The sequence below is a fragment of the Sinohyriopsis cumingii genome, chromosome 18, assembly GCF_028554795.1.
Source record: "Sinohyriopsis cumingii isolate HCF-2022 chromosome 18, ASM2855479v2, whole genome shotgun sequence".
Lineage (NCBI taxonomy): Eukaryota > Metazoa > Mollusca > Bivalvia > Unionida > Unionidae > Sinohyriopsis > Sinohyriopsis cumingii.
In genome coordinates this window covers 85,616,546-85,643,404 of record NC_142978.1, presented here as the reverse complement: position 1 = coordinate 85,643,404, position 26,859 = coordinate 85,616,546, and the positions used below count along the sequence as shown (strand labels likewise).

Sequence of the window (26,859 nt, the reverse complement as noted above, 5' to 3'; positions counted from 1 at the left end):
GGGGAGACAACCTACCTGCTAAATGGACAAAAAAAATCACCGTTCATTCCTTATCATGCCTGATAAGAGGATTGATTATATTCTGCAAAACTTTTAAAATTTGTGTAGAACAGAAACATACTATAATTAAAATTGTGAACTGACACACGTTATTACAGCAGAGACTAAGATACATACATTTAGTGTCTGGATAGTTCCTATAATATCAAGTCTTTCACGTCATCGTTGATTTTTTTCTGACTAGGTCTGCTAAAGGAGATAGACATGGATGTAGAGGAAATGAGGAGTGTGAGCAGAGCAGGAGCAGGATTGCTGAAGTTTGTCGAGGCAGTGCTTGGCTACTGTAATGTGGCTAGAGAGATCAAACCTAAGAGGGAAAAGGTGTGTATTGCTCATGGGGCTGGAGAAGAATTTTGAAAATTTTCTATTTGTATAGAATATGTGTTTTCATAAAATTGCACAGTTATTGTTGTGGGTTTAATACCATTTTTCAGCACTTGATAGGCTATGCATGGTAGCCAGTATAACTGGTGTGGGTAGAACTACCAACTGACAGGAAGCTATTGGGAAGCTTTCTTATATATCTACATTTTTTGGCTGAGCCTAAGACTAAAAACCATGCAGACAGAGGTTAGATGGCAGTGATCAGTAAAGACAAACAATTTAGACCACTTTGCCATCCAGGTTCTTTAAAAAAAAAATTTCTGTCATATCTCTTTTGAATGAGGGCAAGCATCATAAACAGAACCATCCTATAAAAACTGGTTTGAATGTGAAATTTTTTCCTATCTTCAATCTCCTAGCAAAACGTTTACAGAGTTGGAAATGAAAGCACAAATTTTTTAATATAATAAATTCATCTATTTGAATTTATCATCAGGAAATTCTCTACAGTCCCATGCTTTTTCAGGAAATAGAGGAGACCCTGTGCACCCTATGTGTGTCCCTATGCATTATACATGTAACTTCTCCTGGGGCACCAGGTAGCCATGTGGTCTAAAGTACTAGACTCCTTTACTGATCACTGCCATATCATCTCTGTCCATATGGGTTTGTGTCTCCGGCTCTGCCAATGTGCTTATGTGAGAAAGCTACCAGTAGTTTTCTCTGGGTTGGTTGTTCTTACCAGGGTTTAAATATCATAATGTCATTGATTATACAAAGCATAAAATGCTGTCATACTGGTAGATGAGTTAGAATTTTAAAAAACTTTAGTTTTGTTTAAATCTTGCAGTTAGATATTTGCTAATAATACCGTCCAGTCAGATTTAATCTGATGCAGTGCATTTCTACCATAAGCATTGAATAGATGAGATAAATGAATCAGATTTTTAGTTCTGTTGATAAATAAGTTATATTTATTGTGTTTGAGAAGTAGATGAATAAATAGTCATTAAATTAGATTAGACTTCGTTGTTAATTACAACTTTTCTCTTTTTTTTCCACATTGATCAATTTATTTCCATACCATAGGTGGCAAAACTGGAGAGGAACTACTTCCAGGCAAAGCGTGATCTGGAGAAAATCACTAATGAAGTAAATGCCCTGGAGAAGGAGCTGAAGGAACTGGGACAGAAATATGAGGAGGCCATGTCTGAGAGACAGAAGCTCCAGGAGGAAGCAGAAATCATGGAACGTCGTCTCATTGCCGCTGACAAACTGATCTCTGGCTTGGGATCAGAAAATGTCAGGTAAACTTCATCAGTAACTCTAAATGACTAAGACTGTCATAATTCAGTATAACAAGAACCAAAAATTGCATTACGAAAGAAAGATATCTGGAATGTTTTGTGCATGGTTTGCATTACTAAAACAAATATTAAATAAAATTGAAACTCCTTAAAAACAAGTGTTTGCCCTTTAATTATGGTGCAGCATTCACAGTGCATTTGAATGAAGAGATTGTGGTACATATCAGTAGTAATAGCTTCTCTCGGTGGAATTGCATTGTGAAGATAGTAAGATTATTTATAATAATATCATTATTCCATGTTTAATTATTTTCATATGTGGAGATTGTCAGTTTGGAAGTATTTTTGGGAATGTTCTTAGTTCTCCTGAGCACAAGCACAACAGTAATAGGTGCACCTAAACTTTAATTTATAAGAGGTGTGTGTGTGTGTGTGTGTGTGTATGTGTGTGTGTGTGTGTGTGTAAGGGCTTACTTATTATAAGATTTTATGTCATTTATTTTATTTTTTTGTTCTTCACTGGTATATTCAGATGGGGAAACGATCTGGATGATCTGAAGAAGAAGAGAGTCAAGCTTCTGGGTGATTGCCTGATCAGCTCAGCTTTCCTAAGTTATGTGGGGGCTTTCAGCTGGGAGTTCCGAAATGATCTTGTATACAAAGACTGGATGAATGATTTGCGAAAGAGAGGAGTGCCTCTCAGTGATCCCTACAGAGTGGAAGATCTCCTAACCAATGATGTGGAAATTAGCAAGTATGTATTTTTATAGAAAATACACACTCTTGAAAGATTTATTTTCCTTGAAATTATATCCCAGCTATAATAGATCATGCATTGGTGTTTATATTATTTTGCAGTATCATGTTTCAATTGAAAAGACAAATTGTCTTAAACATATTTTTAATAATGATTATATTTGTAAACTGCAGTTTTTGATTTGCTAATATTTATTGTTTTTATTATATATTTTTGTCTATCTTTTTGTATGAATGTATATTTTCATGTTCGGTCCTTATTTTTTTATTCATAGAATATCATTGACATCAATGACAAGATGTCAACTTTCTTTCTGTTATACAAGAAAAAGTTCACAACTGTTATTTTTGTTTGCTGTCTTTGTGATGCATGGGGAATGGACATTTGGAAAAAAAATAAGTTTCTGCAGTTCATTTTTAATATGAATTCATTTATTTCCATGGTTATCAAATTTCATGGTTTTGCCGAAAATTACATTATCAGTACTATACATACTTGCTTGTAAGTCATGTCCATCTTCAGTCAACATAGATTCTGATTTGCGAACACATCTTGCACCAACAGAGCCAGATTTGTGTTGTTTCTTGTACTAATTACTCATAAAAAAACTGCCTGAACCCTGATCTGCCTGTGTATTATGTGACGGCAGATCTGGGTCTGTGCATTTCAGTTGAACTTGACTTACAAGCAGGTATAATTGGTACTTAAATTTTAAGGTTTGCATCTGACAGAAAAGAGATTTTATCATCTTGTGGTTTGAAGCAGTCATGAAATTCATGACACCATGAATAAACGTTTATTCCTAATATATAAAAGACAATAATATGAAGATTTCATTGGGATTCCTGAAATTGTCCTTCATGGACAAGTGTTCATTATATTGTGGTATCCTTTAAGGGAGGTTTCACTAGATTTCTTTGTCTTCACATTAACTCTATAATTACACATTATGCACCTGAACAGTTTTTGAATTCCTTTTAAAGATGGACATCAGAGGGGTTGCCTCCAGATGAACTGTCCATCCAGAACGGTATTCTGACAATCCGGGCAAGTCGCTTCCCTCTGTGTATTGATCCACAGCAACAAGCTCTCAACTGGATCAAGAAAAAAGAGGAAGCCAATAATTTGAAGGTAAGACTGTTACAAATGAATGAGGCGCTAACATGTAAGATGAGTATTTAATTGAAAATAAAATTAGTGGGAGTTGGATGAACTCAGATCCAAGGGATTGTTAATCATAACTGAGATATTATGGCCAAGTTTGAGAACATTGTTCATCTTTGTGAAGAGATGTGCGTTACATCCCTTTTCATTGGGGTCAGGGGTCATTCAATATCTAAAACATGACTATATATGTAGGTGAAGTTTCATTTTATGGATAACAGTGGATAGCCATATCTAGCTTCTTTTGTTTCCCTCTTGCTTACTTTTGATTCCCTATTGATTACTTTTGATTCCCTATTGGTTACTTTTGATTCCTTATTGATTAATTTTGATTCCCTATTGATTACTAGCCTCTTGCATAAGCCGACTTTCTCTTGATTTTGGCAAGTTGAGCAGCTGACTAATGCAGATGTTTTTTGAAGCATGGATACTGTTTCCAAGTCTAATTTATAGAAGTTGGCCAACAAAAGAGTCGGTCCTCTATTTTAGTCATATGTAAGTTGTCAGTCAGTTGCGAAATTAATGTTTTGTCATGGTGAACAAAACAAATTTAGTTCAGTAAATATTTTAAGTCAGGGATCATTTAATTTATAGAATGGATCGAAATTAGCAGGATACATTAACCTTGTATGGAACTTAAATTTAGGAAAGAACAACGTATACATATATTTTATGATTTTGTTGAATAATGAGCATTAAACAATCTTGGCAATATAATAATAATAATAATAATAGTGATGATATTGAATGCATGGTATTTTGTTCAAAAACCAATTTTTAAAGGTTAAGGCCTGTTTTAACTTCTCCCATAGGTGACCGCAGCCGACAGGTCTGTAATCTTGACCATTGTGAGTGCAGTTCTGGGTGCAAATACTTGAAATTAGCTGTTCGTTTTATAGGAGTATGTTTCAAATCATACCATGCAAAGTAGATATTTACTAATAAACTTACTTTTCATTTTGTAGGTCTGCACTTTTAATGACCATGACTTCTTGAAACAGCTTGAGCTAGCAATCAAGTATGGCTTCCCATTCCTCTTCCAAGATGTGGATGAATACATTGACCCAGTTATTGATAATGTTCTGGAGAAAAATATTAAAGGTAGGTAGAGATAGGACCAATTCACATGTAATACAGTACTTGATTTTCTCACAATCCTACATGTGTATGATTTTATTATGCAGCATAGAACAGCAATGCAGAATATCTCTCTTTCATCACATAACTTTATAGTACAATCATGGGAATATCTCTCTTTCATTTTGAGTTACTGTATAATCATTGTTTATTGAGTTTTCTCAGTTTGGGCTTAAAACACTTGATGTCAAGGTGTTTTTTCATTGTGTCAGTTTGGAGTTATTTTAATGTTTATTCAAATTATTTGGATTCCGAAAGATTAATTCATTTTCCTGGAAATATATGAGTGCTCATACAGAATTCTTGGACAAAGACATTTCATTATTTTTTTTTGCAAAATTAAAACACTGGATTATTGTTTTGTGAATAACACAGAACTGTAGACATTACAACACCACAAAGGATACAGTAGACGTCATCGCCTTCCATCTTGGATTCTTCGTCGGGAATCAAACTTGGATTCATTAGAACATTTCATTATTAGGACTTCTAAAATTTAATTGGTGGATTATTCTTGGATTATTTTTGGATTTGATTCTTAAAACCGTAAGTTCTTAGTTTTTCATTTTCTACAGAGTTTTTCCAGGGAAATAAATTATTTGTTAAATTTTTCAAAGCTTGTTGTTTTCAATCTTTCTTTTGTTCCTGTATTTTCGAGCCTGAACAAATAACATAAGAGAATATCTCTCTTTCATCAAATGACTTTCTAATACAATCATGGGAATATCTCTTTCATCACATACATTTCTAGTACAATCATGGGAATATCTCTTTCATCACATACATTTCTAGTACAATCATGGGAATATTGCTGTTTCATCACTTAACTTTCTAATACAATCATGGGAATATCTTTCTTTTATCGCATGATTTTCTAGTACAATCATGGGAATATCTTTCATCACATGATTTTCTAGTACAATCATGGGAATATTTCAGCACATGACTTACTAATACAATCATGGGAATATCTCTCTTTCATCACATGAATTTCTAATACAGTCATGGGAATATCTCTCTTTCATCACATGATTCTCTAGTATAATCATGGGAATATCTCTCTTTCATAATATGACTGCAAAGTGTGTATGATTCAGGCTGCTTTTCTGTGTACACCCGGTGTGAATTGATTCTGAAATATATGTAAGTCTAATTTACAGTGTGTTGCATAAAATGTACAAACCACATTCAGAAAAGAATGGTCTGAAATACATTATGTTTGATATCAAATCTCACAGGACCTTTCACAGGGCCTATTTAGGTACACACTCTGTTCAAGGTGATGTCATACAACATGCAAAGATTCATATTTAAAAGAATTGGACAAAACTTTGTTACGTAAGAAGGGTTTGAATGGTCAGAATTTAACAATACACTTTCAATTTAACAATACACTTTAACAATACACTTTCAATTTAACAATACACTTTCAATATTTTGGCATCATTAATGTTTCTAGCCAATTTTTAATGCACAGATATTTTGCAAAAGAAACTACCATATATATTTACTTACAAATATGGTCAGACTGCAAACAACAGAGCCTGATCTGCCATCGCATATTGTGCCAGCATATCAGTGTCTGTGTTGTTTGTTTTTACTCATTATTCCTAACAAACAGCTTTCCTGATCTGACTACACATTGTATGAAGGATGATCAGGGTCTGTGTAGTTGGACTTGGCTGAAATGTATCATATAATATACAGATATCAGTTATTTTCTAATTAAAGGAACATAGCAAAAGCAAATTGGGAGTCTTTGCTAAATTACTGGAAATATTAAACTCCTGAAATTTTGTAATACAATGTAATTTTTATTTTTGATGTTGTGTATCTTCATTAGGACATTGCATTATATCCATTAATCTTTGTCTGATTAGACACATTAACTGTTTTCTAACTTATTAATTGATGTAGACACAATAACTGTTTTCTAACTTATTAATTGATGTAGACACAATAACTGTTTTCTAACTTATTAAGTCATGTAGACACAGTAACTGTTTTCTAACTTATTAATTCATGTTGGCACAATAACTGTTTTCTAACTTATTCATTCATGTACTTGAAAATAACACAGAGGGTAAGTAAACATGCATTCACTGTTAATTGTGTTGTATTTAATAACTTTATTTTGTTTTGTTTTTTAAATTTATTTTATTTTTTCATTTTTATATTTTAATGTTGATACATTTGCTCTACATTGTTCAAATCAAGATTTCTGCAGTACCATAAATGAAAACCCTCTCTTGCTCCAGAAAAGCTGCAGCCAAATTAGGGAATTGTTATTTAAAAAAATTCTAGATAAATATGCAATGATCTTCCTTTAATTGCATGATTTTATCCACAGACCATAAATTAAAGATGAAGATTTGACCTGTGTACAAAATGATTGTCATTGATGTTGTTACTTTCATTTTTATTCTGTGCTTGAATGGAAGTACAATGTTCCTTATAATGCCTGCTTTTTACCAGTACTTGCACACAATTCTTAGGCAATGTAAGTGGTTGTTTTGGTTTCAGGTTGTTAATTTGTCAGTTACACAGCTAGCTTTGAAGAACTCATATAATTTTAACCTAACAAGATTTCAGAATTCAAAATATTAGTTCCAATTTAGCACCCTGTTACTTCCAAAAGTATTCAGCTCAGGGACACAAATCTATAACATTTTCTGAGAAGTTGATTTTTAATTAAGTACAAATCTGTTTGAGCTCTTAATTTTTTTTTTATATCAGTTTCACAAACTCTTTGAATAACTTTATTTTTTTTAATGTTTCAACTTAAGTTTATTGTCACATGGAAGTTTTGGAGCAGAAGAAAGAATATGTGAATTATAACATCTTGTAATATAAATACTGAGCAAAGTTGAAAAACCATAGTGACTTAAAGTTGCAAGCATTATGAAAACAGAAAAAGGAGCATTTGAACTGACTTTCCCCAATTTCTGATACTTTAGGTGGCCAGGGTCGAGAGTTTGTTGTACTTGGAGATAAGGAGGTTGATTATGACCCCAACTTCAGACTCTATCTCAACACCAAGTTGTCCAATCCTAAATATTCTCCCAATGTCTTCGGAAAGTCAATGGTCATCAACTACACTGTCACACTCAAGGTAGGCATTCTCTATCTCTGTCTTTCTGTTATTCCGATGCTTCTCCCCCTAGAATTGTAAGACAGGACATAGATAAACACACATTTTAGTTGTATTATGCCCTCCGGCATGTTGATGGTATTAGCTATGTCAGTCTGTCACATCAAGTAATATTACCTTCATCACAAATTTCATTTCTGCACAGCAGCCTTTTAAAAAAAACTTTACAGACTGAAACCAAATTGAGTATGAGGCTTTATATTAAGGAGAAATATGTCCAGTTTTGATTTTAATCATCTTCTAGCAAAATTGTATGGAGCTGTTTTATCTAGAATAATAGATGACCAACAGTATCCACCCAGTAACGTGAGACTTCATGGATTGAAACTAGATTTTGGTATGAGACTTTACGTTATGTACCTAGAATCAAGGTGTAGTTTTCATCATTTTGCCGTAAAATTTCAGGAAGATGATCTAGGTCTTTGAGTTCATTTTTTTGGTATGCCCTCATTGTGGTACAAGAAGGAGTCATTGTATATACTTGCTTACAAGTCAAATCCAGCTGCAAACAGCATAAAACCCTGATCTGCCAAAACATAATATGCTGGCATATCAGTGTCTGTGTTACTTGTTTTAATGATTACTTCTCACACTCTAAAAAGCCAGATTTGCTGGCACATTATGTGACAGTAGATTTGGGTCTGTGCACTGTGCAGTTGGACTGGACTTATAAACAAGTTGAGATGGCATGTTGTTTGCTACTGTACATCTATCTTGACATTTATATAACTATCCATATTCACATCCCTTTTTGCATTAATGTACATAATGAGTTAAACTATTGGCTTGGAAAGTTTACACACTTTATCATGGTCATCAACATGACATGCTTAAATTTTAGGCCAATGCACCAATTTTAATAACTTATTTTACACAGTTTTTTATTCTTTGGAATTGATTTTCAAATACTATTAGCTAGCATGTGTCTGGAAAAGCTACTTGAGGTAGGCAAATGAAATTTGGAAGGCATATTTGTATGCATATATTGCTGACTGGGTAAAATTTTAGGTGATTGCATCAATTTTTAAAGGGGCCCCGAGTGGCTGAGTGGTCTAAAGCGCTCATCGTTACGGATCACTGCCATCTCACCTCTGTCCGCGTCTGTTTGAGTCTCGGATTCGGCTAATGTGGTTATGTGAGAAAGCTTGCCAGTAGCTTCTCGTGGGTCGGTGGTTCTTTCCAGGTTCTTCCTCCACCAATAATACTGGCCGCCATGTATGGCCTATCTTGTGCTGAAAAGTGGCGTTAAACCCTACGACAACAACAACAATTTTTAAATGTTTTTTCACATTTATGAACTTTTGCAACTAAAGTTTTGTGATCAACAAAAATCTTCTTAGCACAGTCAGGTAAATCCAACTTGAGGTATACAAATGAAATCCACTAAACCAGCTTCTATGCAAATCTAGATTACTTGATTAGATTTTATGGAAATTTTTTTTAAATTTCAGGTGGGCTAGGGGTAGATATGTTTGGTCAGCAGTGGGGGCCAATGTGTTTTACAAACATAAATCCAGTTTTTCTAAGCTTCTTCATTATACTTGACTGTACAGTAATTCATATAGGAACTAATGTTTTTAACAGCCTTCATGTCAACTATCGACAGTTTAAATTAGTCCATTTCTTTGAACTCAAATTCCTTTACACCTTATCTGAATTAAGGTTTTGTCTTCATCATGAAAGCAGTTTGAATCAGTCTCCCATTTTATATCTTAAGTGTTATATAAAGATGATTCAATAAACTGAGAAAATGATAAATAAAATAATCACTACCATAACATTGCAATCATTCAAACTTTTTGTTGCCAGGGTCTGGAAGACCAGTTGCTCAGTGTTATTGTCAAGTTTGAACGCCGTGAATTGGAAGAACAGCGTGAACGCTTGATTCAGGAAACTAGTGTTAACAAGAAGCTTTTGAAGGATCTGGAAGACTCCTTACTCCGAGAGCTTGCCCAGTCTCAAGGAAACATGTTGGACAATGTGGAGCTGATTTCCACACTGGAGGAAACCAAAACGAAGGCCACTGAGGTAAATTTTTGTTATTTTGAAGTTCTTTTGTGCTAATGTCAGAGATGGAAGAAAAGTCATTTGTAATATGAAGCTGTCTTGATATACAGGTATGTGATGTCTAGATATTTCATTTTGTATCTTTTTATTCTTCTTTGTATTATTATTATTTTTATTATTATCATCATATTTACCATTTGTTTTTGGATGGCAAAAATAAATTTGTTTGCTGTCCCAAAACATACAAAATATTTGTATTCATTGTCTGAAAAATAAATAAAAATCAAAGCTCCAGCAACAAATACCACACCTATGATATTTTGGGCTACCCCATCCATAGCAAGTTATCATATATACTTGTTTATAAATTGAGTCCACTTGCAAATTGCATAAACCTAAACCTGCTGTTTTGTAATACTCTACAGGCAGATCTGGGACAATACAGTTTGATAGGATTAATCAGTACAACACACAACATAAGCCCCAACCTGCATGTGCTTTTTCAGTTTTATTCAACTTATAAGTGTGTATATATGGTAATCACACTTTGCACAGTTTTAGAGAATGAAGACAGACATTACTTGTCTTGTTTTGTCACATCTATTCAGTCTATAAGAAAATGCAGGCATGTGACAAATCTTGTGTGATGTAACAATCTGCCTTGCTTACACTCCTGCCATCATCTACACAGATATAACAAAGATTGCATTTAGGGTTTGTTAGATGAAAAGCAGGATGGGTCTTGATTATAATTTCCATATAATTAATAATGTTTGTAAATGTATTTTGGTAGAGAAGCAGGTAGGATAGTAGAAAGTCAAATTCTAAATCTCTATATTGCTAATATAACCTGGAGTTAGTGGTTTCATACTGAAGCTTTTTGCAAGACTTTTCAAAACTTTAATTACATTCAAATACTTTTAATTTCATAAAGGTATGTAAAATATGTAATAAAGAATATCTTGTTCTAAATTTATTCTTAAGTTATTCCCCAGTGATATTTTTTCCAAGATACATGGCCAGTCTCCTCAATCATAAAACTTTATTCAACTCAAAGTCTTACTTAAAAATATTTTAACCAATCAAAGGCTTAATTGATACATTTTCAGTAAAATTTCCAAGTCTGCCATTTTGAGATAAGTGGGGGACAAAGTATAATTTTTTCCATCAGTGTGTCTGTCCATTCCAATTTAATTTCTGCTGTCAAAGCATTTTGAGATTAAGGAATAAAACTTGATATAATTATCATCATTAGGAGATATGGAACATTTCACAGTGGGAGTCCTGTCTTCAGAGTCTCGATATTTTCAATTTTCCATCATCGTTTCTGTTACAATTCATAACTTCAAAACCATTTGAGATAAATGGATGACAACCTTTCCATGCCAGGATGGGGACAAACATTCACCAGGATGAGAAAAATTGTAGTTACACATCATCACTAGAAGCTGTGTCACAAATCAAACTGGGACAGGTGAGGGGTGCTGCTGCCTTGAAAGTCAAGGTTATGTTTCTTTTTTTTTCCATAACACTTTCCCTAAAAACTGAAAACCTTTGGAGCTAAGGCATTAAATCTGGTATACTTTTGGCTCCTCACTAGAACATGTGTTGTATACCACATTTGGGATCCTAACTTCAAAGTAAAGGTCACAACTCAACCTGATACATTTTTCATCATACTTTCTCCTTAGCACTATGTCTTAAAAAGCCAGTTGAGATTAAGGGATGAAACTTTATTTACTTATACATCATAACAAAAAGGTGTGTCATTATCACATTCACATTGGTACCTTCAAGCTCAAGGTCATGACTTTGTATTTTCAGTTTTCAGTCACCCTTTCCCTTCCACTTGTGACTGCAAAAAGCTATTTGAAATTAAGGGATAAAACTTGGTATACTTGCATATTATCACTAGAAAGTGCGTTGCATACCACATTGGGGATAGTATCTTCAAGGTCAAGGTCATGGTTCAATATTTCTTCAAACTTTCCCTTCCACTCCATAACTTTAAAGCCACTGGAGATAAGGGATGAAGCATAGTCTGTATATCATATATTATTGGCCCTATCTTTAAAATTAAAGTCATTGTTCAATATTTTATGTTTTCGTCACACTTTTCCCATCACTGAATGATTTAAAGCCATTTGAGATTAGGAGATGAAACTTTGTATACCTGTATATCTTCACTAAAAGGTGTGTCACATACCACATTATGGGTCCTGTCTTCAAAGTCAATTTCCTAGTTCAGTATTTTAAGATTTTCATCAGCCTTTCCCTTCTTCTCTATAATTTAAAAGCCATTTGAGTTTAAGTGATGAAACTTTATGTACTTGTACATCGTCACCAGCAGATGTTATATATCATATTGGCAGATGCAGTCATTTAGGTTGTTGTAGCTTAGTGTTTAAGTTTTACAACTTACTTTTCCATCCATCCTGTGATATTATAACCATTTGAGATTAAAAGGTTTTGACCTAACCATGTTGTGCTGGGGACAAAAATTGGCTTCTTACTGAAGATGTTGAGTAAGCTATAAGAGAAGAGGCAGGTTTTTGTATTAGCCACAATGAAGGTGTTAATGGTCTCTTTTGTGCTATTTCTTTGAACTGTTTTAACATTATTCTCTTTTAGTAAAGGTAACATATTCTTATAATATTTTTACAACTGAAGTTTTTCTCATCATGTAAACGATGCAGTTAAAACAAATAGTCTTATTATAGTATCAGTGTCAGCATCCAAATGTGAACTGTGCTTTTTTCAGTTTTCAACAATCACTTGTCAGGGCAAGTTTCAATGAAAACCACTATTCCATCGCTTAAAGAAAACAAGGGTAGTCTGTCCATCTTATCATCAGAGAACAATTGTATATGACAGCAAAAGCAGACAAATAAATTATTTAAAAGATGTCCAAATATTACAGGCATACAAACATTATTTTTACCTAAAGTATTTGATGACAAAAAACATAATGTCATAAAACAATCAGTAATATGGTATTGCTGGTGTAATTGCCATTTTTTGGGGGGAGGGGGTTGTGTTAAAGACTTTAAGTCAAAGTCTACGTTTTTGTGTTCAAGATTTTTTGTTTATAATGGTATGATATTAACATGTATCAGTTTTACAGTGTATACTATCAGCAAGGAAAACACTAAGCTTTCATTCAAATAATGAATATTCATCATGCCAAACCGATGCAGCTAATGAGTACATCATAAGCCCATTTTATAAGAATCAGTGTCCTATATACCCTGTTGTAAGTTAGGTCCCACTACACACAACATAGACCCTGATCTGTCATCATATAATGCACCAGTTAGTCAGGGTGTATGTTTGTTTGTTTTACTAATTACTTCTAGAAAACTGAATGGAACCAGATTTCTCTGCACATTATGCAGTAGCAGATCTGGGTCTGTGGCATTGGAGTCAGTAGTATGCCATTGGAAATTGAAACACAGATTTTAAGACAGTTTAATATATAAAAAAATTTTTATGGTCCACAATTGTTTTGAAATATTCTCTGCATGAGCAATATATTTTTCGTCTATTCTAGGTCTTTGAGAAATTGAAGCTTGGAGCCAAAACAGCTGTGGACATTGACAAACTGAGGGATGGGTATCGACCGGCAGCAAGACGTGGTGCCATCCTTTTCTTCGTGTTAGCAGATTTGGCTATGATTAACTCCATGTATCAATACTCCCTGTCCTCTTACCTGGAGGTGTTTGAATTCTCCCTGAGGAAGAGCATGCCAGATAGCATCCTGCAGAAAAGACTGCGTAACATCACAGATACTCTAACACACAATGTATACAATTATGGCTGTACAGGTACTCACAAACAATATGTACTAGAAACAATATATACTAGCACACTGTATTTGCAAAGTATGGCTCTAATATTCAAAATGTTACATCTATAAGGAAATCAGGTCCTTTATCCTTATGTAGTAACAAGAGAAAATAATTTCCTAAGAAAACTGTCCATCATTTGATCTTTTTCAGTTCTCTCTCATCCTATAATGACTGAAATATTTCAGAACATTTCTTTAGATTATATTTGACCAGTCCCCTAGACAGTTTATGCAAATAACAGCCTTTAACTTGGCACTGTTTGTCAAATTGTGTTGCTAGAAATGCTTCTTAAATTTAATACCAGTGGGATATTGAAGGTTTCATCTTTGAAAATGTAAGTAATTTCATTATCTTAATTGAAAATCATCTGATCTTTTTCAGGTATCTTTGAGCAGCACAAGCTGTTGTTTTCCTTCCAAATCACAGTGAAAATAGAACAGGACCTTAATCATACCAGCCAAGAAGAGATTGACTTCTTTATCAAGGTAACTTCCTTACCATCTGACCTACGTTTGTATATCAGTGTGGGTCTATCCACAAGAAATGGAACCACAATTACAATTACTTCTGTTAAAGGAATACCTAGCTTTATCTAGCGTAGACCCAGATCTTTATTTTCATACTACATTTGTCAATATGGATCTATGCTATTTGCAGGTTTGGCACAGATATGCAAGCAGATCGATGTATCATTTCAGAAAATAGTTATTTTAGGGTGATTATTTGTGAAATGATGGAGTCTTTATGTTCATATAAAATTGATATTTTAACACAACTAAAGGTCCAAGTGATCCAGGTCGCTTAAAATGTTGGTGTTCTTTTTCCTGTAATACTCTTAGTTGTGCATCTATCTCAACATGATTTTAATTAGATAGATAATTATGAGGAAAAGTGCCATGTCACTAATTGTCCATAAAATGATAACTGAATGAGTTTTTACAAATTCATCAAATTCATACTATGTAGATTACAGACTGCTCTTGTCCAATACACAAAGAAAAGAGCCTGTAGATAAATGAATTTTTTTTATATCAACCATTAATTGATATCATCTCAGGTTTCCACAACAAAAAGCTTGCATGGCTGATTTACAACAGGTTGTAAATAGCAAATGATTTCCCATGGTTTGCATATTTTTCATTGACTTTGTAATTTTCTTTCACATAACTGTTATTGCAGTTATTAAATTGTGTAGATATTTTTCACTACATCATATAACATACATCACAACCAAATCATTTTATGTTTAGTCTCTTGAAATGTAATTGCACTATAATACACTTATTGGCATTGCTCTACCATACACTTAGTGCCATTGCACTACAATACACTCAATGGTATTGCACTATTTTACACTTAGTGACATTGCACTAAAATACACTGAGTGGCATTGCACTACAACATACTTATTGACAATGCCCTACAATACACTCAATGGCATGGCACTATGATACACTTAGTGACATTGCACTAAAATACACTGAGTGGCATTGCACTACAACATACTTATTGACAATGCCCTACAATACACTCTGTGGCATTTAACTACAATACACTTAGTGGCATTGAACTTAGTGACATTGCACTAAATTAAACTCAGTGACATTGCACTACAATACACTTAGGGACATTTTACTATAATACATTCAGTGGTATTTCACTACCGTACACTCAGTGGCATTGCACTACAATACACATAGTGACATTGCACTACAATACACTCACTGGCATTGCACTGCAATATACTTAGTGATATTTCACTACAATACACTTAGTGGCATTGTACTTGAATACACTTAGTGGCATTTTACTACAATACATTTAGTTACATTTCACTACAATACACATAGTGGCATTGTATTGATGATGCCATATTGTACTGATCATATCATTTCAAGCTGCACATTAACATTTATATTTTAAAGATCAGGATCCTTAAGGAGGAATAGACATTTCTTGTTCTGAAACTTGACAGAAAATTAAGATAACATGTAAAGAGGATTTTAAAAAAAATTTCTTCCAATTATACTAGTATTTTGTGTGTTTTGTGTGTATATATATATATATATATATATATATATATATATATATATATATATATATATATATATACCAAGTGACCTGCCTTACAGTCCTCCAAACATTTTTGAGTTTCTTCACTTGAAAGGATGAAATGTAAAAACTCCCAAACTCTCTAAGCATTAAGTCATTCTGTAACCTGGTTTTGCATCCAGACTTTTATAGAATGTAGTTTAAGATGAAGGTTGTCCCTTACAAAAATTGTTGCTATCAGCAGATGTTTTCACATTTGTTAGTGCCATTTGACAGTTTCAATTCCACACACATAAACTTGTAAAAACAGCATAAATCTGATTTGTCACTGTCTTGAACAGTAATTGGACTGATTAGAATGCATGCTCAACCTTAAGTTTCAAAATGCATTATATTCTCTTGTTCAGTGATTGAGATGTTTGATTTTTTATTCAAGGGAATAATTCTGCAATTATTTTATTAGGGTAATATAGCTTTGGAAAAAAGCAAGAGAAGAAAGTCATTTGAATGGTTCCCAGATGTGGGGTGGGAGGACTGCATTCGGCTGGTAGCAGACTTCCCCAGTGTATTTGGATCCCTTTTGGAAGATATAGAGAGAAATGAAAAAGTCTGGAAAAAGGTAAATCTTGTTGCTTTTTTTGTTCTCCTAACATGCTCATACATGGAGAACTTCATTACTGCCAAACTAATCTTGTACAGGAAACTTCCAAGAATCAATGAGAAGAACACTATCTTCATTATAATTTATTAAACTGGCAAACTGTGTTTACAATGATAAGGAAGCAAGTAAGCTTTTATTTCATTATGTGTCTTGAAACCTGAACTAGATGATGAATAAGATGTTGATTCTGTGTAACAGTATCTTTTGAATATGTTATGTAATTGCCCTTTTTTTATTCATACAGATTTTGAACAAAGAAGAAATTTACTGATTGATTGATTGAGTACTGTTTGAGGTGAAAAGTAAAAAATTAGTCAAAAAGACCAGCAGGTAGATAAAAGACCAAAATCAGTATACTGTCTTAAACTGTTTACTAAATTCTTTGTCTTTTTCAAGAAAAAATTACAACAGTACAGATTAATTGTGAAAAATAAATCAAACATTTAAAGTTATGTCAGAACATATCCACCTGTTTTCTTACTTTTGTAATTAATACCTAATGAAAAGTACATGGAGATGTATTTGATTAAGTTTTTATCTTTAACAGACTCATAGCATGCAGTATATCTCTAGTGCAGTGTTCCTGTAAAACCATACTCACATCCTGTAGCCACAGTCTCACGGCTATTCTCTGATGAATTTATGTTAAAGATATTAAAAAGAATTAAAGAAAATAATTTAACACTTTGTCTGTTTTTGACATGAATATGTTGACCATTTTCAGTGGTATGATCATGATGCTCCAGAGTCTCAGCCCTTTCCGTTGAAGTATGATACCAGCCTGTCAGATTTCCAGCGACTGATGTTGATTCGCTGTTTCCGAGTGGACCGAATTTATCGTGCTGTGGAAATTTATGTCACCAAAATTATGGGAGAGAAGTATGTCACACCACCAATCATCAGCTATGAATCAATCTTTGAGCAGAGTACACCCGTGTCCCCGATCGTCTTCATTCTAAGTCCAGGCTCAGATCCTGCTAGTGACCTTGTGAAGCTGGCTGAAAGAATTGAGTTTGGAAATAACAAGATAAAATTCCTATCCATGGGACAGGGTCAAGAAAAGGTAATTCTTCATTCAGTTCCTAATCAATGATAAATGAATGGAGAGACTGAAGTACAGTGTAGAGTGGATTCATCATTTTATTTGCTGTATCTTAGATCTATTAAAAGATTGATTATTTAGTTTTCTGATTGGACAATGATCCCTAGAATAGGACCATACTATTGTGAAAATAAAAGCTAACACAACATTGTAATTACAGTTTATTTTACATATATATTAATACCTATGTTTTACCTACACCATGTGGTAAATGTTCTTGCAATATATATATATATATATATATATATATATATATATATATATATATATGATTATTACAGATTTTGCTGGTGTATACATTTCTGATTTTTATGACAGAACTTGATATGTACCTTGTTTTTTTTGTTGTAGGTGGCACTGCAGTTATTGGAGACAGCCATTGCACGTGGTCAGTGGTTGATGTTACAAAACTGTCACCTGCTGGTTAAGTGGCTGCAGCAGCTGGAAAAGCAGCTAGAGAAACTCACTAAACCCCATCCTGACTTCCGTCTGTGGCTAACCACTGAACCCACTCCTAGCTTCCCCATCGGCATTCTGCAGCGATCTCTTAAGGTAAATACAGCATTAATACAGTATGATAAAGCTTTACTGTAATGTACAGCATTTCAAATTGTGATACAGTGTTATAATAACTCTTAAATCATGTGATTGACTATCAAAAAATTTAATGTAAATGGTGTTAATGAGAATTAGTGTTATTTAGAATCACAAGCTGATATAATGTGTTAAATCTTCACAAATGGATACAGCATTACAAACAGTGATATGGAATTACAGTGTGATATAGCATTATAATGTATGATACATGTAGTATGACATTGTGATTGTGTCAGCATTACAAACAGTAATATGAAATTACAGTGTGATATAGCATTATAATGTTCGATACATGCAGTATGACAGTGTGATTGTGTCAGCATTACAAACAGTATTATGGATATACAGTGTGATATAGCATTACAATTTATGATGTAGTATGACATTGTGATAGTGTCAGCATTACAAACAAACAGTGATGTGGAATTACAATGTGATATAGCATTACAATTTATGATGTAGTATGACAGTGTGATTGTGTCAGCATTACAAACAGTAATATGGAATTACAGTGTGATATAGCATTATAATGTATGATACATGTAGTATGACATTGTGATTGTTTCAGCATTACAAACAGTAATATGGAATTACAGTGTGATATAGCATTATAATCTATGATAGATGCAGTATGACAGTGTGATAGTGTCAGCATTACAAACAGTGATAAGGAATTACAATGTGATATAGCATTATGATGTATGATACATGCAGTATGACAGTGTGATAGTGTCAGCATTACAAACAGTGATAAGGAATTACAATGTGATATAGCATTATAATGTATGATACATGCAGTATGACAGTGTGATAGTGTCAGCATTACAAACAGTGATAAGGAATTACAATGTGATATAGCATTATGATGTATGATATGATACATGCAGTATGACAGTGTGATTGTGTCAGCATTACAAACATTCCAAATAGAGTAGCTAAGGACTATTCTTATTATGGCTTAAAATAATAAGTTATTTTAGTGCAAGAATTGAAATGTGTAATGTAATGGACTTAAATTCCAAATTTAGCAGTTAATCATGAAGATTGTCATCATTTAGAAAGAAGAACATGAAACTGAGATGAGATTTATTGGCATAATGTTGAGAAAAGTTTAGAGTGTCATATGTTTCATAGGATGTTTGTAGAATAAAAATACATGTATATCCCAGAACTTGAAGCACATAGAAAAATCATCAGAATGCAGTAAGCAAAAACATAAAGTGCATACAGAAATTTATGTTAGAAAAACAAACTTGTGTGTGTCTGCTAACAAAAAATATGTAATTTCTCATTGTAGGTTGTGACAGAACCTCCAAATGGCTTAAAATTGAATCTGCGTAGCACATATCTCAAGATCTCATCAGTAGCTCTGAGTGAATGTCCTCATGAGGCATTCCCATCGATAGTGTTTGTATTGGCCTTCTTCCATGCTGTCGTTCAGGAGAGGAGGAAGTATGGCAAGATAGGTTGGAACATCTCCTATGATTTCAATGAGTCAGATTTCCGTGTCTGCATGCAGATCTTGAATACATACTTGACAAAGGCATCAGATCAGGGTGATGCCAAGATTCCATGGGGCAGCTTAAAATACCTGATTGGAGAGGTATGCCATATATTCCGTTACATCTTCAGACAGATCTGCCATCCAAGATACTCAATTGCACAATCGTGTTTTTACAGCACCCCCAGAGTACATTATACAATTGAAAAAAGAACAAAAATACTGTATAAAAACTGCATTAGAATAAAGTAGTTACAGATGTAAGCTGTTTTTACCAAATAAAGAAATTTAGGTGTTTAAATTGTTAGCCAGATAGAATAACATTATTTTGACTCTGATATATCAGTGTATAGATTTCCATTTAATGTTATGCAGTGTAGAATTTTCTGTTGTTTTACTGGAATATTAAATGTTTCATAATATATTTGAAACTGCTACTATTCATTTCTCGATAGTCTTAAAATTGGAAAGATAGGATTGATTCAAACAGTGAAGTAAAATGATAGTTCATTTGGATTGATAGATTTTTTTGTGAAGACTATTCATCTATGATTCTGTGAGTTGTCTCATGCCTGCCTTTTTAATAAACAGAGTTAACCATTTCAGGTGATGTATGGTGGCCGAGCCATTGACAACTTTGACAGGCGAGTTCTGCGGACATACATGGATGAATACATGGGAGACTTCATATTTGATAAATTCCAGCCATTCCATTTCTACCATAACCCAGAGGTCGATTACAGAATTCCAGATCTTGGGCCTAGGGATGTATATGTTGGTAAGTTAGTGATGAAGCTATAATAAACAAAGAATGCCATTGAATGAAAATAATATGAACTAGATTAAAATGAAATCCTGCTAAGTATGAACTTTATAATTTTCCAGTGCATCATCCATTATCTTTATATTTCCCAGGTTGATGCAAATTGCTTATTACAAAAGCCCACATAGCTTAAGCTGAAAAGAATCATTAGTTTGCTGGCTGCTAATTAGTTGTTAAATTCAATACATTATAATACAAAAGGAAAAAGAGAGTGTATGACAATAACATTTATTAAGACAGTCACCCTCCTGACTTGCTCTTGCTGAAAGAGACAAGTTCTTTTCCACACTAAGAATTTTGCAAAAACTGAAAATTTGACAACACATTAATTTCACAGATCATAAAGAAACCCGATTTTCTCATTCAGTGTTACGGAAAAAGTATACTATAACTGGGGGCTGCCATATCACTTTGATATTAAAGGGAATGAAAGGGCTGATAAAGAAGTTAAAACTACCCTTTAGTCCCCCATTTCTGAGATGAAGATTTCATGTAGTGACTTAAGATATTACATAAATCAGCATGTTCTGTATACATAGAAATATATGTAGAAAGAAAACTCCACAAACAAACTTTGGAACATCAAACTCATCATTGAAGAGTGGCATCCGTATAGAGAACAGATCACAGAGATGAGGTGATGTGCTGAGTGTGTATAGGGCATACATATTTGGTACTAATTGTGTATAGGGCATACATATTTGGTGCTGAGTGTGTATAGGACATTCATATTTGGTGCTGAGTGTGTATAGGGGCATACATAGTTGGTGATGAGTGTATAGGGCATACATATTTGGTGCTAAGTGTGTATGGGCATACATATTTGGTGCTGAGTGTGTATAGGGCATACATATTTGGTGCTGAGTGTGTATAGGGGCATACATAGTTGGTGCTGAGTGTATAGGGCATACATATTTGGTGCTGAGTGTGTATAGGGATATACATAGTTGGTGACAAGTGTTAATAGGGCATACATAGTTGGTGCTGAGGATGTATAGGGCATACATAGTTGGTGATGAGAGTGTGTATAGGGCATACATAGTTGGTGCTGAGTGTATATAGGGGCATACATAGTTGGTGATGAGTGTGTATAGGGCATACATATTTGGTGATGAGTGTGTTTAGGGGCATACATATTTGGTGATGACTGTGTATAGGGCATACATATTTTGGTGCTGAGTGTGTATAGGGGCATACGTATTTGGTGATGAGTGTGTATAGGGCATACATATTTGGTGATGAGTGTATAGGGCATACATATTTGACTCACACATACCTCCAGAAGCATGAGCCTTGACCAAAGTGCAAACCCAGACAGTGGAGAACATTTTTGTAGAGTACATCTACTTTCACACACTGAAACAGAGTTTACTGAATGTAAACTCGGGTCCGAAAAACCTTGTGATGATGTACCACAAGAGAAAGTTTAGGGAGTGGAGTTAATATTTTTTACCCTCATATCTTACTTTATATGACTTTACAGAATTTTAAACTATTTACCTTTAATATTTTATCTTATCACATTACATGTTTACGTTTATTGATCATAACGTTACAAAAAGTTTTCTTTGCAGTTTTCTATTTTAAATTTTTTCCAACTTTTTAATTCGTATAAATGTAGCCAGTATACTTAGTACTTATATTTTCCATAATTCAGTCTAAAGTTCTTTGTTAATAAACTAAAGAATAGTCACTGTCTTTAAGTTTCAGTTTTTATTCATTATGGGGATGCCAAATTTAAAAAATGGAAAATGAATTTCTGAATCAAATTTAGTTATGTCATTATGTCTGTGTAAATGAAAAACTGTCATTGCAGATGTTTTAGTCCTTATTCAAGTACACTATCAATCATGTTATTATATACTTGTCCACAGGCTGTCGATAACAGTCAATCTAGTCAATCAACTATTTTGTAATTTGCTATTGGATTACTAGAAATTACTGTTAATTGTTACGTGGTAAGCAGAAATGGTAAGTACTGTTTAATTATAACATGAAATTAGCCAATTTACTTCCAAAGCATCTAAATTACTGAACGTACAAAGGAACAATTAAAGCAGATTGAGTGAATGTAATTTGTTTTAATGCCACCAAAAACACTTGATTAAATGCAAATCATTACAAATCTACAACAATTTCTTGTGTAATTTGTGTCATCTTTTCATTTATTTCATGAAATTGTTCACGTTTGAACACTTGTATTTAGAAACTGATGTCTGCAATTTCCAGTTGTAAAATATCAAGCATAAGTGTGGATTTAAGAGTGTCCTAAATCACTTTTAATGGGGAGAAGTCAAATAATGTAGGAAACTATTACAGTTTCATGAATAACAGCCATAGAAACTTGAATACTGCAGTGATGCCTTCGGTTACTGATATTGGACAGATTTTTAAACTCTAATTTAAAAAGAATTCTTGCCAAACTTTTTAATTTAGAAAACAGAATATCTCTGTCTTTTTAGTTAATCGTTGAATATTAATTTTTCCTATATTCATCTAAACAATTCAGATAAGTCTGCTGTGAGAAGATGGCAACCAATATTCTCTTATCCTTCTTTGCCTGTTATTGTACTTTTATTTTAAAGAGGAACTGCAGTGGCTAAGTGGTAAACAGTAGCATGCCCGACTCCCACCCAAAAGGTGCATGTTGGATCCTATCATGGGATCAGCCTGGGATGGCTATTGTGGCACCTTGGACATGGAAGGCATTTTACCCCAATTGTCTCAGCACTAAGTAACTTAATTGTGTTGTTGTATCACAAGAGACCAATCCAAACCAAATCATATGAAATATTTACTTTTAGTGATATGCAGAAAGGAGATTGTAGTGAGCATATTTAGTGATGGAAAATTGTAGTTGTTTTGAAGATTCAGAACAACATCATGGATATAAATCCCATCCGAATATCACTTTATTTTGTAATTGCTAAAACATAACTTGCCAAATTTGAAACATGTATTTTTGGATAAAATTACTCAGTTTTATGTCTCTTCAAAATACCTACTGTATAGTTCATCTTCATGCAAATACGAACTCGATACATGAACACAAATCAAAAGTGTACACTTGCCCAGCTTACAAAATGACCAGCCATCAGCCATCAGATGGGTTTAGCAAACCACATGCATAGCAAAAAGAGGAAACCCTATTCATGCAGTAAGTATTACAATAACAAATATAACATGACACAGTATCAGAATCATGTTAATAAAAACATAAAACAAATACAGCTTTCCCCGATCAGAACACAGTACTTGAGGTCCATAAATGCCAACTGTGTTATGTACTGAACTGCAGTATGTCAGGTATAATCCAAAATTTTAGGAATGCTGGTAGCTTCTGTGTGTGTGTGTGTGTGTGTGTGTGCATGTGTTCTTCCAACTTAAAGCACAAGTATCTTCAAACTAAATGTGTAAGTCATTAAGATTAATGCAGCTTGAGAAATAAGGGGTTTCTTTTCCACTTTATAGATGGAATCTTTCTCAGCTTACTTATGGTATAGATTTTCATATATTTCCATTGTATGGTTTGCCTCTGCTGTTTTCTGGTCCATTTAATACATTTGGATTTGTTTTCAGATTATATTGAGAGTTTGCCTCTAACCAACACCCCTGAGGTATTTGGACTCCATCCCAATGCTGAGATTGGCTACTACACCCAAGCGGCACGAGATATGTGGCTATATCTGGTAGAATTACAGCCTCAAACAGGTACTTGCAACACATTGAATTTTTACAGGTTTAAAAAACATTTTTATTCCTTAAAAGGTTTTTATTTTCTTGCCAGAATTATAAAAAGGTGCAAATGTTACATTCACGCCACAGTGTGGAGCATATCATGTTCCATACAATAACTTCACCATCTAACATTGCCAAACTTTGTAAGTTGCTCGAGTTTCAAACACCAAAGAAACTGATTGATTCCAGAATCTAAAGATCAGATGTTAAGGTTACAAGGGCTGAAAGAATGAAAACTCCTTTCACACAGTAATTTGTATTCCAGACACCTTGACCAAATTGACCAAATTGTGGCTTGCATTTGAATTAAGGCACCCATTGATTATAGGATCAAAGGTCAAGGTCACAGTGACTCTAAGATAATTTATTTCTACATAGTATACCTTGAATTCTCTTTTATCTTCTTTGACCAAACTTTGTAAATGTCTTGCACTTGAGACAAGAAAGGCAAACATTTATTTTGTGGTTAGAGGTCTGGCTTACAGGTCTGAAAGAAGAAAAACAAATTATTTCTGCAAAAATTGAACTCAGATATGGAGGTTTCTGTTTAAATTTAGTTTTTGATCTTCCATACTTGAAGACAACATATTCATTGTTATTATGAATTTCTATTACATTGCTTGCAAATAATTGCATTTAAAAGTACAATTATGTCCAACACACAAGTTGGTCAATGCAAAGTGACATATCACTAGAACAAAGAAGTCAATGGGGAGAGATTTTAAGGTAGAGAATTTGTTGTTGTTGTTGGGTTTAATGCCATTTTGCAGCACATGATAGGCTATACATGGCGGCCAGTATTAATGGTGGAGGAAGAACCTTGGAAACTCATGGAAAGAACTACCGACCCACGAGAAGCTACTGGTAAGCTTTCTCACATACCAACACTGGCTGAATCCAAGACTTGAACCCAGGCAAACAGAGGTAAGATGGCAGTGATCTGTAACAGTTAGCGCTTTAGACCACTCGGCCACTGGAGAGAATTTGTGACAAGTTGGGAAATGAATAGTTATTCTAATGAAATTTAAGAAACTGAAATGACTAATGCTACATCTGTGGTGAATATAGTCACCGATAGATCAAGAGAAAGATAATGACAGTTAATGACAGTTAATGTAAAAAGAATTAAAAAATCCCCAAAACTGTATAGAAATGCAATCTTGACATATATTTTATACCTTTCATATTATATTAGCCACACTGAGAAAATAAATGCATCAGATCCTTATTATCACACAAAATCTATCATTTTTAATTGAAATAATGAAACAGTTGATACACTTCTACATTAGTGGCTTGTCAGCTTTTTGTAGAGCCACATCGCATATAACCTGGAGCACTGTATTATCGTGGTACATAATGTTGTAATCAGTAGATATTAAAACCATTCTGTTACTGCTACATTGTTACAAATTGTAAAGTTCCTCTGACTTTGCCTCTATCTTTTCCTTTAAAAAAAATTCTCTGTCAATCCAATCAAGTAAATGTAAATAAAACTGCTAATGGCGGCTGAACCTGATTACCGTACCATGGGAGAACAACTCTATATTATTGTGGTATTTGCCTAACATAAGTATGGCAGCAAGCACATGGTATAATAATACCAAAAATGTGACATTTTGGAGATAATTGTGCTCTGACAGATTTGCATCCATCCTGGCTACAGCTTTACATCTGTAAGCAACTGATGTTCGCCGTGATAATACAGCATCCGCAATGAAATATAGCATTGGAGTATAACAGCACACCGAGTCTTATGCAAGGGAGGTAATCCTGTTGGTAATTTTGGACATTCTAACTTATTGTTAATTTTAATGTTAAATTCAAGAATTTGGTTGGACTATATTTAAGATGACACCTGAAACAGATATTTTATGTACATGTAATGTTCTACAAAAAAAACATAGAATTTACATTTTGATGATTTTTTTTAATAACTAGTAATTAAGTTTTATGTTCTGTACCACATGCATTGACTGAACTCTGTTTATGGCTTGCATATTATATGAGGAATGCACCTATAAAGTTGAAGCTCACAATTACAGGCCTGGGGCTGAAGTAGAAAAAATCATTTCACAAAACTACTTAAGTTCTGTACCATATGCCTTGACTAAACTTTGTATATACCTTGCACTTACGGCAAATAATGCACTGATTGATTTTGGGGTGAAAGGTCAAAGCCAGAGGGACTCAAGAAGGAAAGCAGTTTTCACAAAATGATTCATAGTCATATACTATAGACCTTGACCAATCTTTGTGCATTGTGTGATGATTTTCCAGCTGACATTTTAAAAAGTTGGATTAGATCAAGAACAGAACTTCGTTGCAGTTTTCGCTTTATCTTTGTTTTATGAAACTTTTTGGTGGGGCTGCTTAAAAGTACTTGACACTGTATAGACAGGATTGTACTGATGTGCTTTTAACCCACTACACACAGAGACAGACACTCTGTTTGAGACAAGAAAGGTGCTTATTGATTTTCTTTGATCAAAATATCAAAGGTCAGTGTCATCAAGACTAAAACAGGAAGAATGATTTCTGCAAGTTAATTTGAGTTCTCTGTCTTTTATCTTGACCAATTTTGGCTGGCATTGAGACAAAGAAGATAGCTATTCAATAGGGGAGCACAT

At 33.7% G+C, this 26,859-nt stretch overlaps 1 protein-coding gene across 2 annotated transcripts in view; it reads left to right on the top strand.

Annotated features, from left to right (window-relative positions):
• Positions 1 to 26,859, top strand: part of LOC149777211 (dynein axonemal heavy chain 10-like) — a 135,589-nt gene that overhangs the window by 102,068 nt on the left and 6,662 nt on the right. For both annotated transcript variants that reach the window (XM_089941919.1, XM_089941918.1), the window contains 15 exons: positions 245 to 381; positions 1,474 to 1,691; positions 2,224 to 2,445; positions 3,432 to 3,579; positions 4,578 to 4,713; positions 7,707 to 7,861; positions 9,710 to 9,928; positions 13,458 to 13,731; positions 14,137 to 14,240; positions 16,271 to 16,426; positions 17,193 to 17,531; positions 17,922 to 18,122; positions 19,465 to 19,770; positions 20,275 to 20,446; positions 24,071 to 24,202. In XM_089941919.1, the coding sequence (XP_089798045.1) occupies positions 245 to 381; positions 1,474 to 1,691; positions 2,224 to 2,445; positions 3,432 to 3,579; positions 4,578 to 4,713; positions 7,707 to 7,861; positions 9,710 to 9,928; positions 13,458 to 13,731; positions 14,137 to 14,240; positions 16,271 to 16,426; positions 17,193 to 17,531; positions 17,922 to 18,122; positions 19,465 to 19,770; positions 20,275 to 20,446; positions 24,071 to 24,202 (2,919 nt within the window). The remainder of the gene's footprint in view (positions 1 to 244; positions 382 to 1,473; positions 1,692 to 2,223; positions 2,446 to 3,431; positions 3,580 to 4,577; positions 4,714 to 7,706; positions 7,862 to 9,709; positions 9,929 to 13,457; positions 13,732 to 14,136; positions 14,241 to 16,270; positions 16,427 to 17,192; positions 17,532 to 17,921; positions 18,123 to 19,464; positions 19,771 to 20,274; positions 20,447 to 24,070; positions 24,203 to 26,859) is intronic.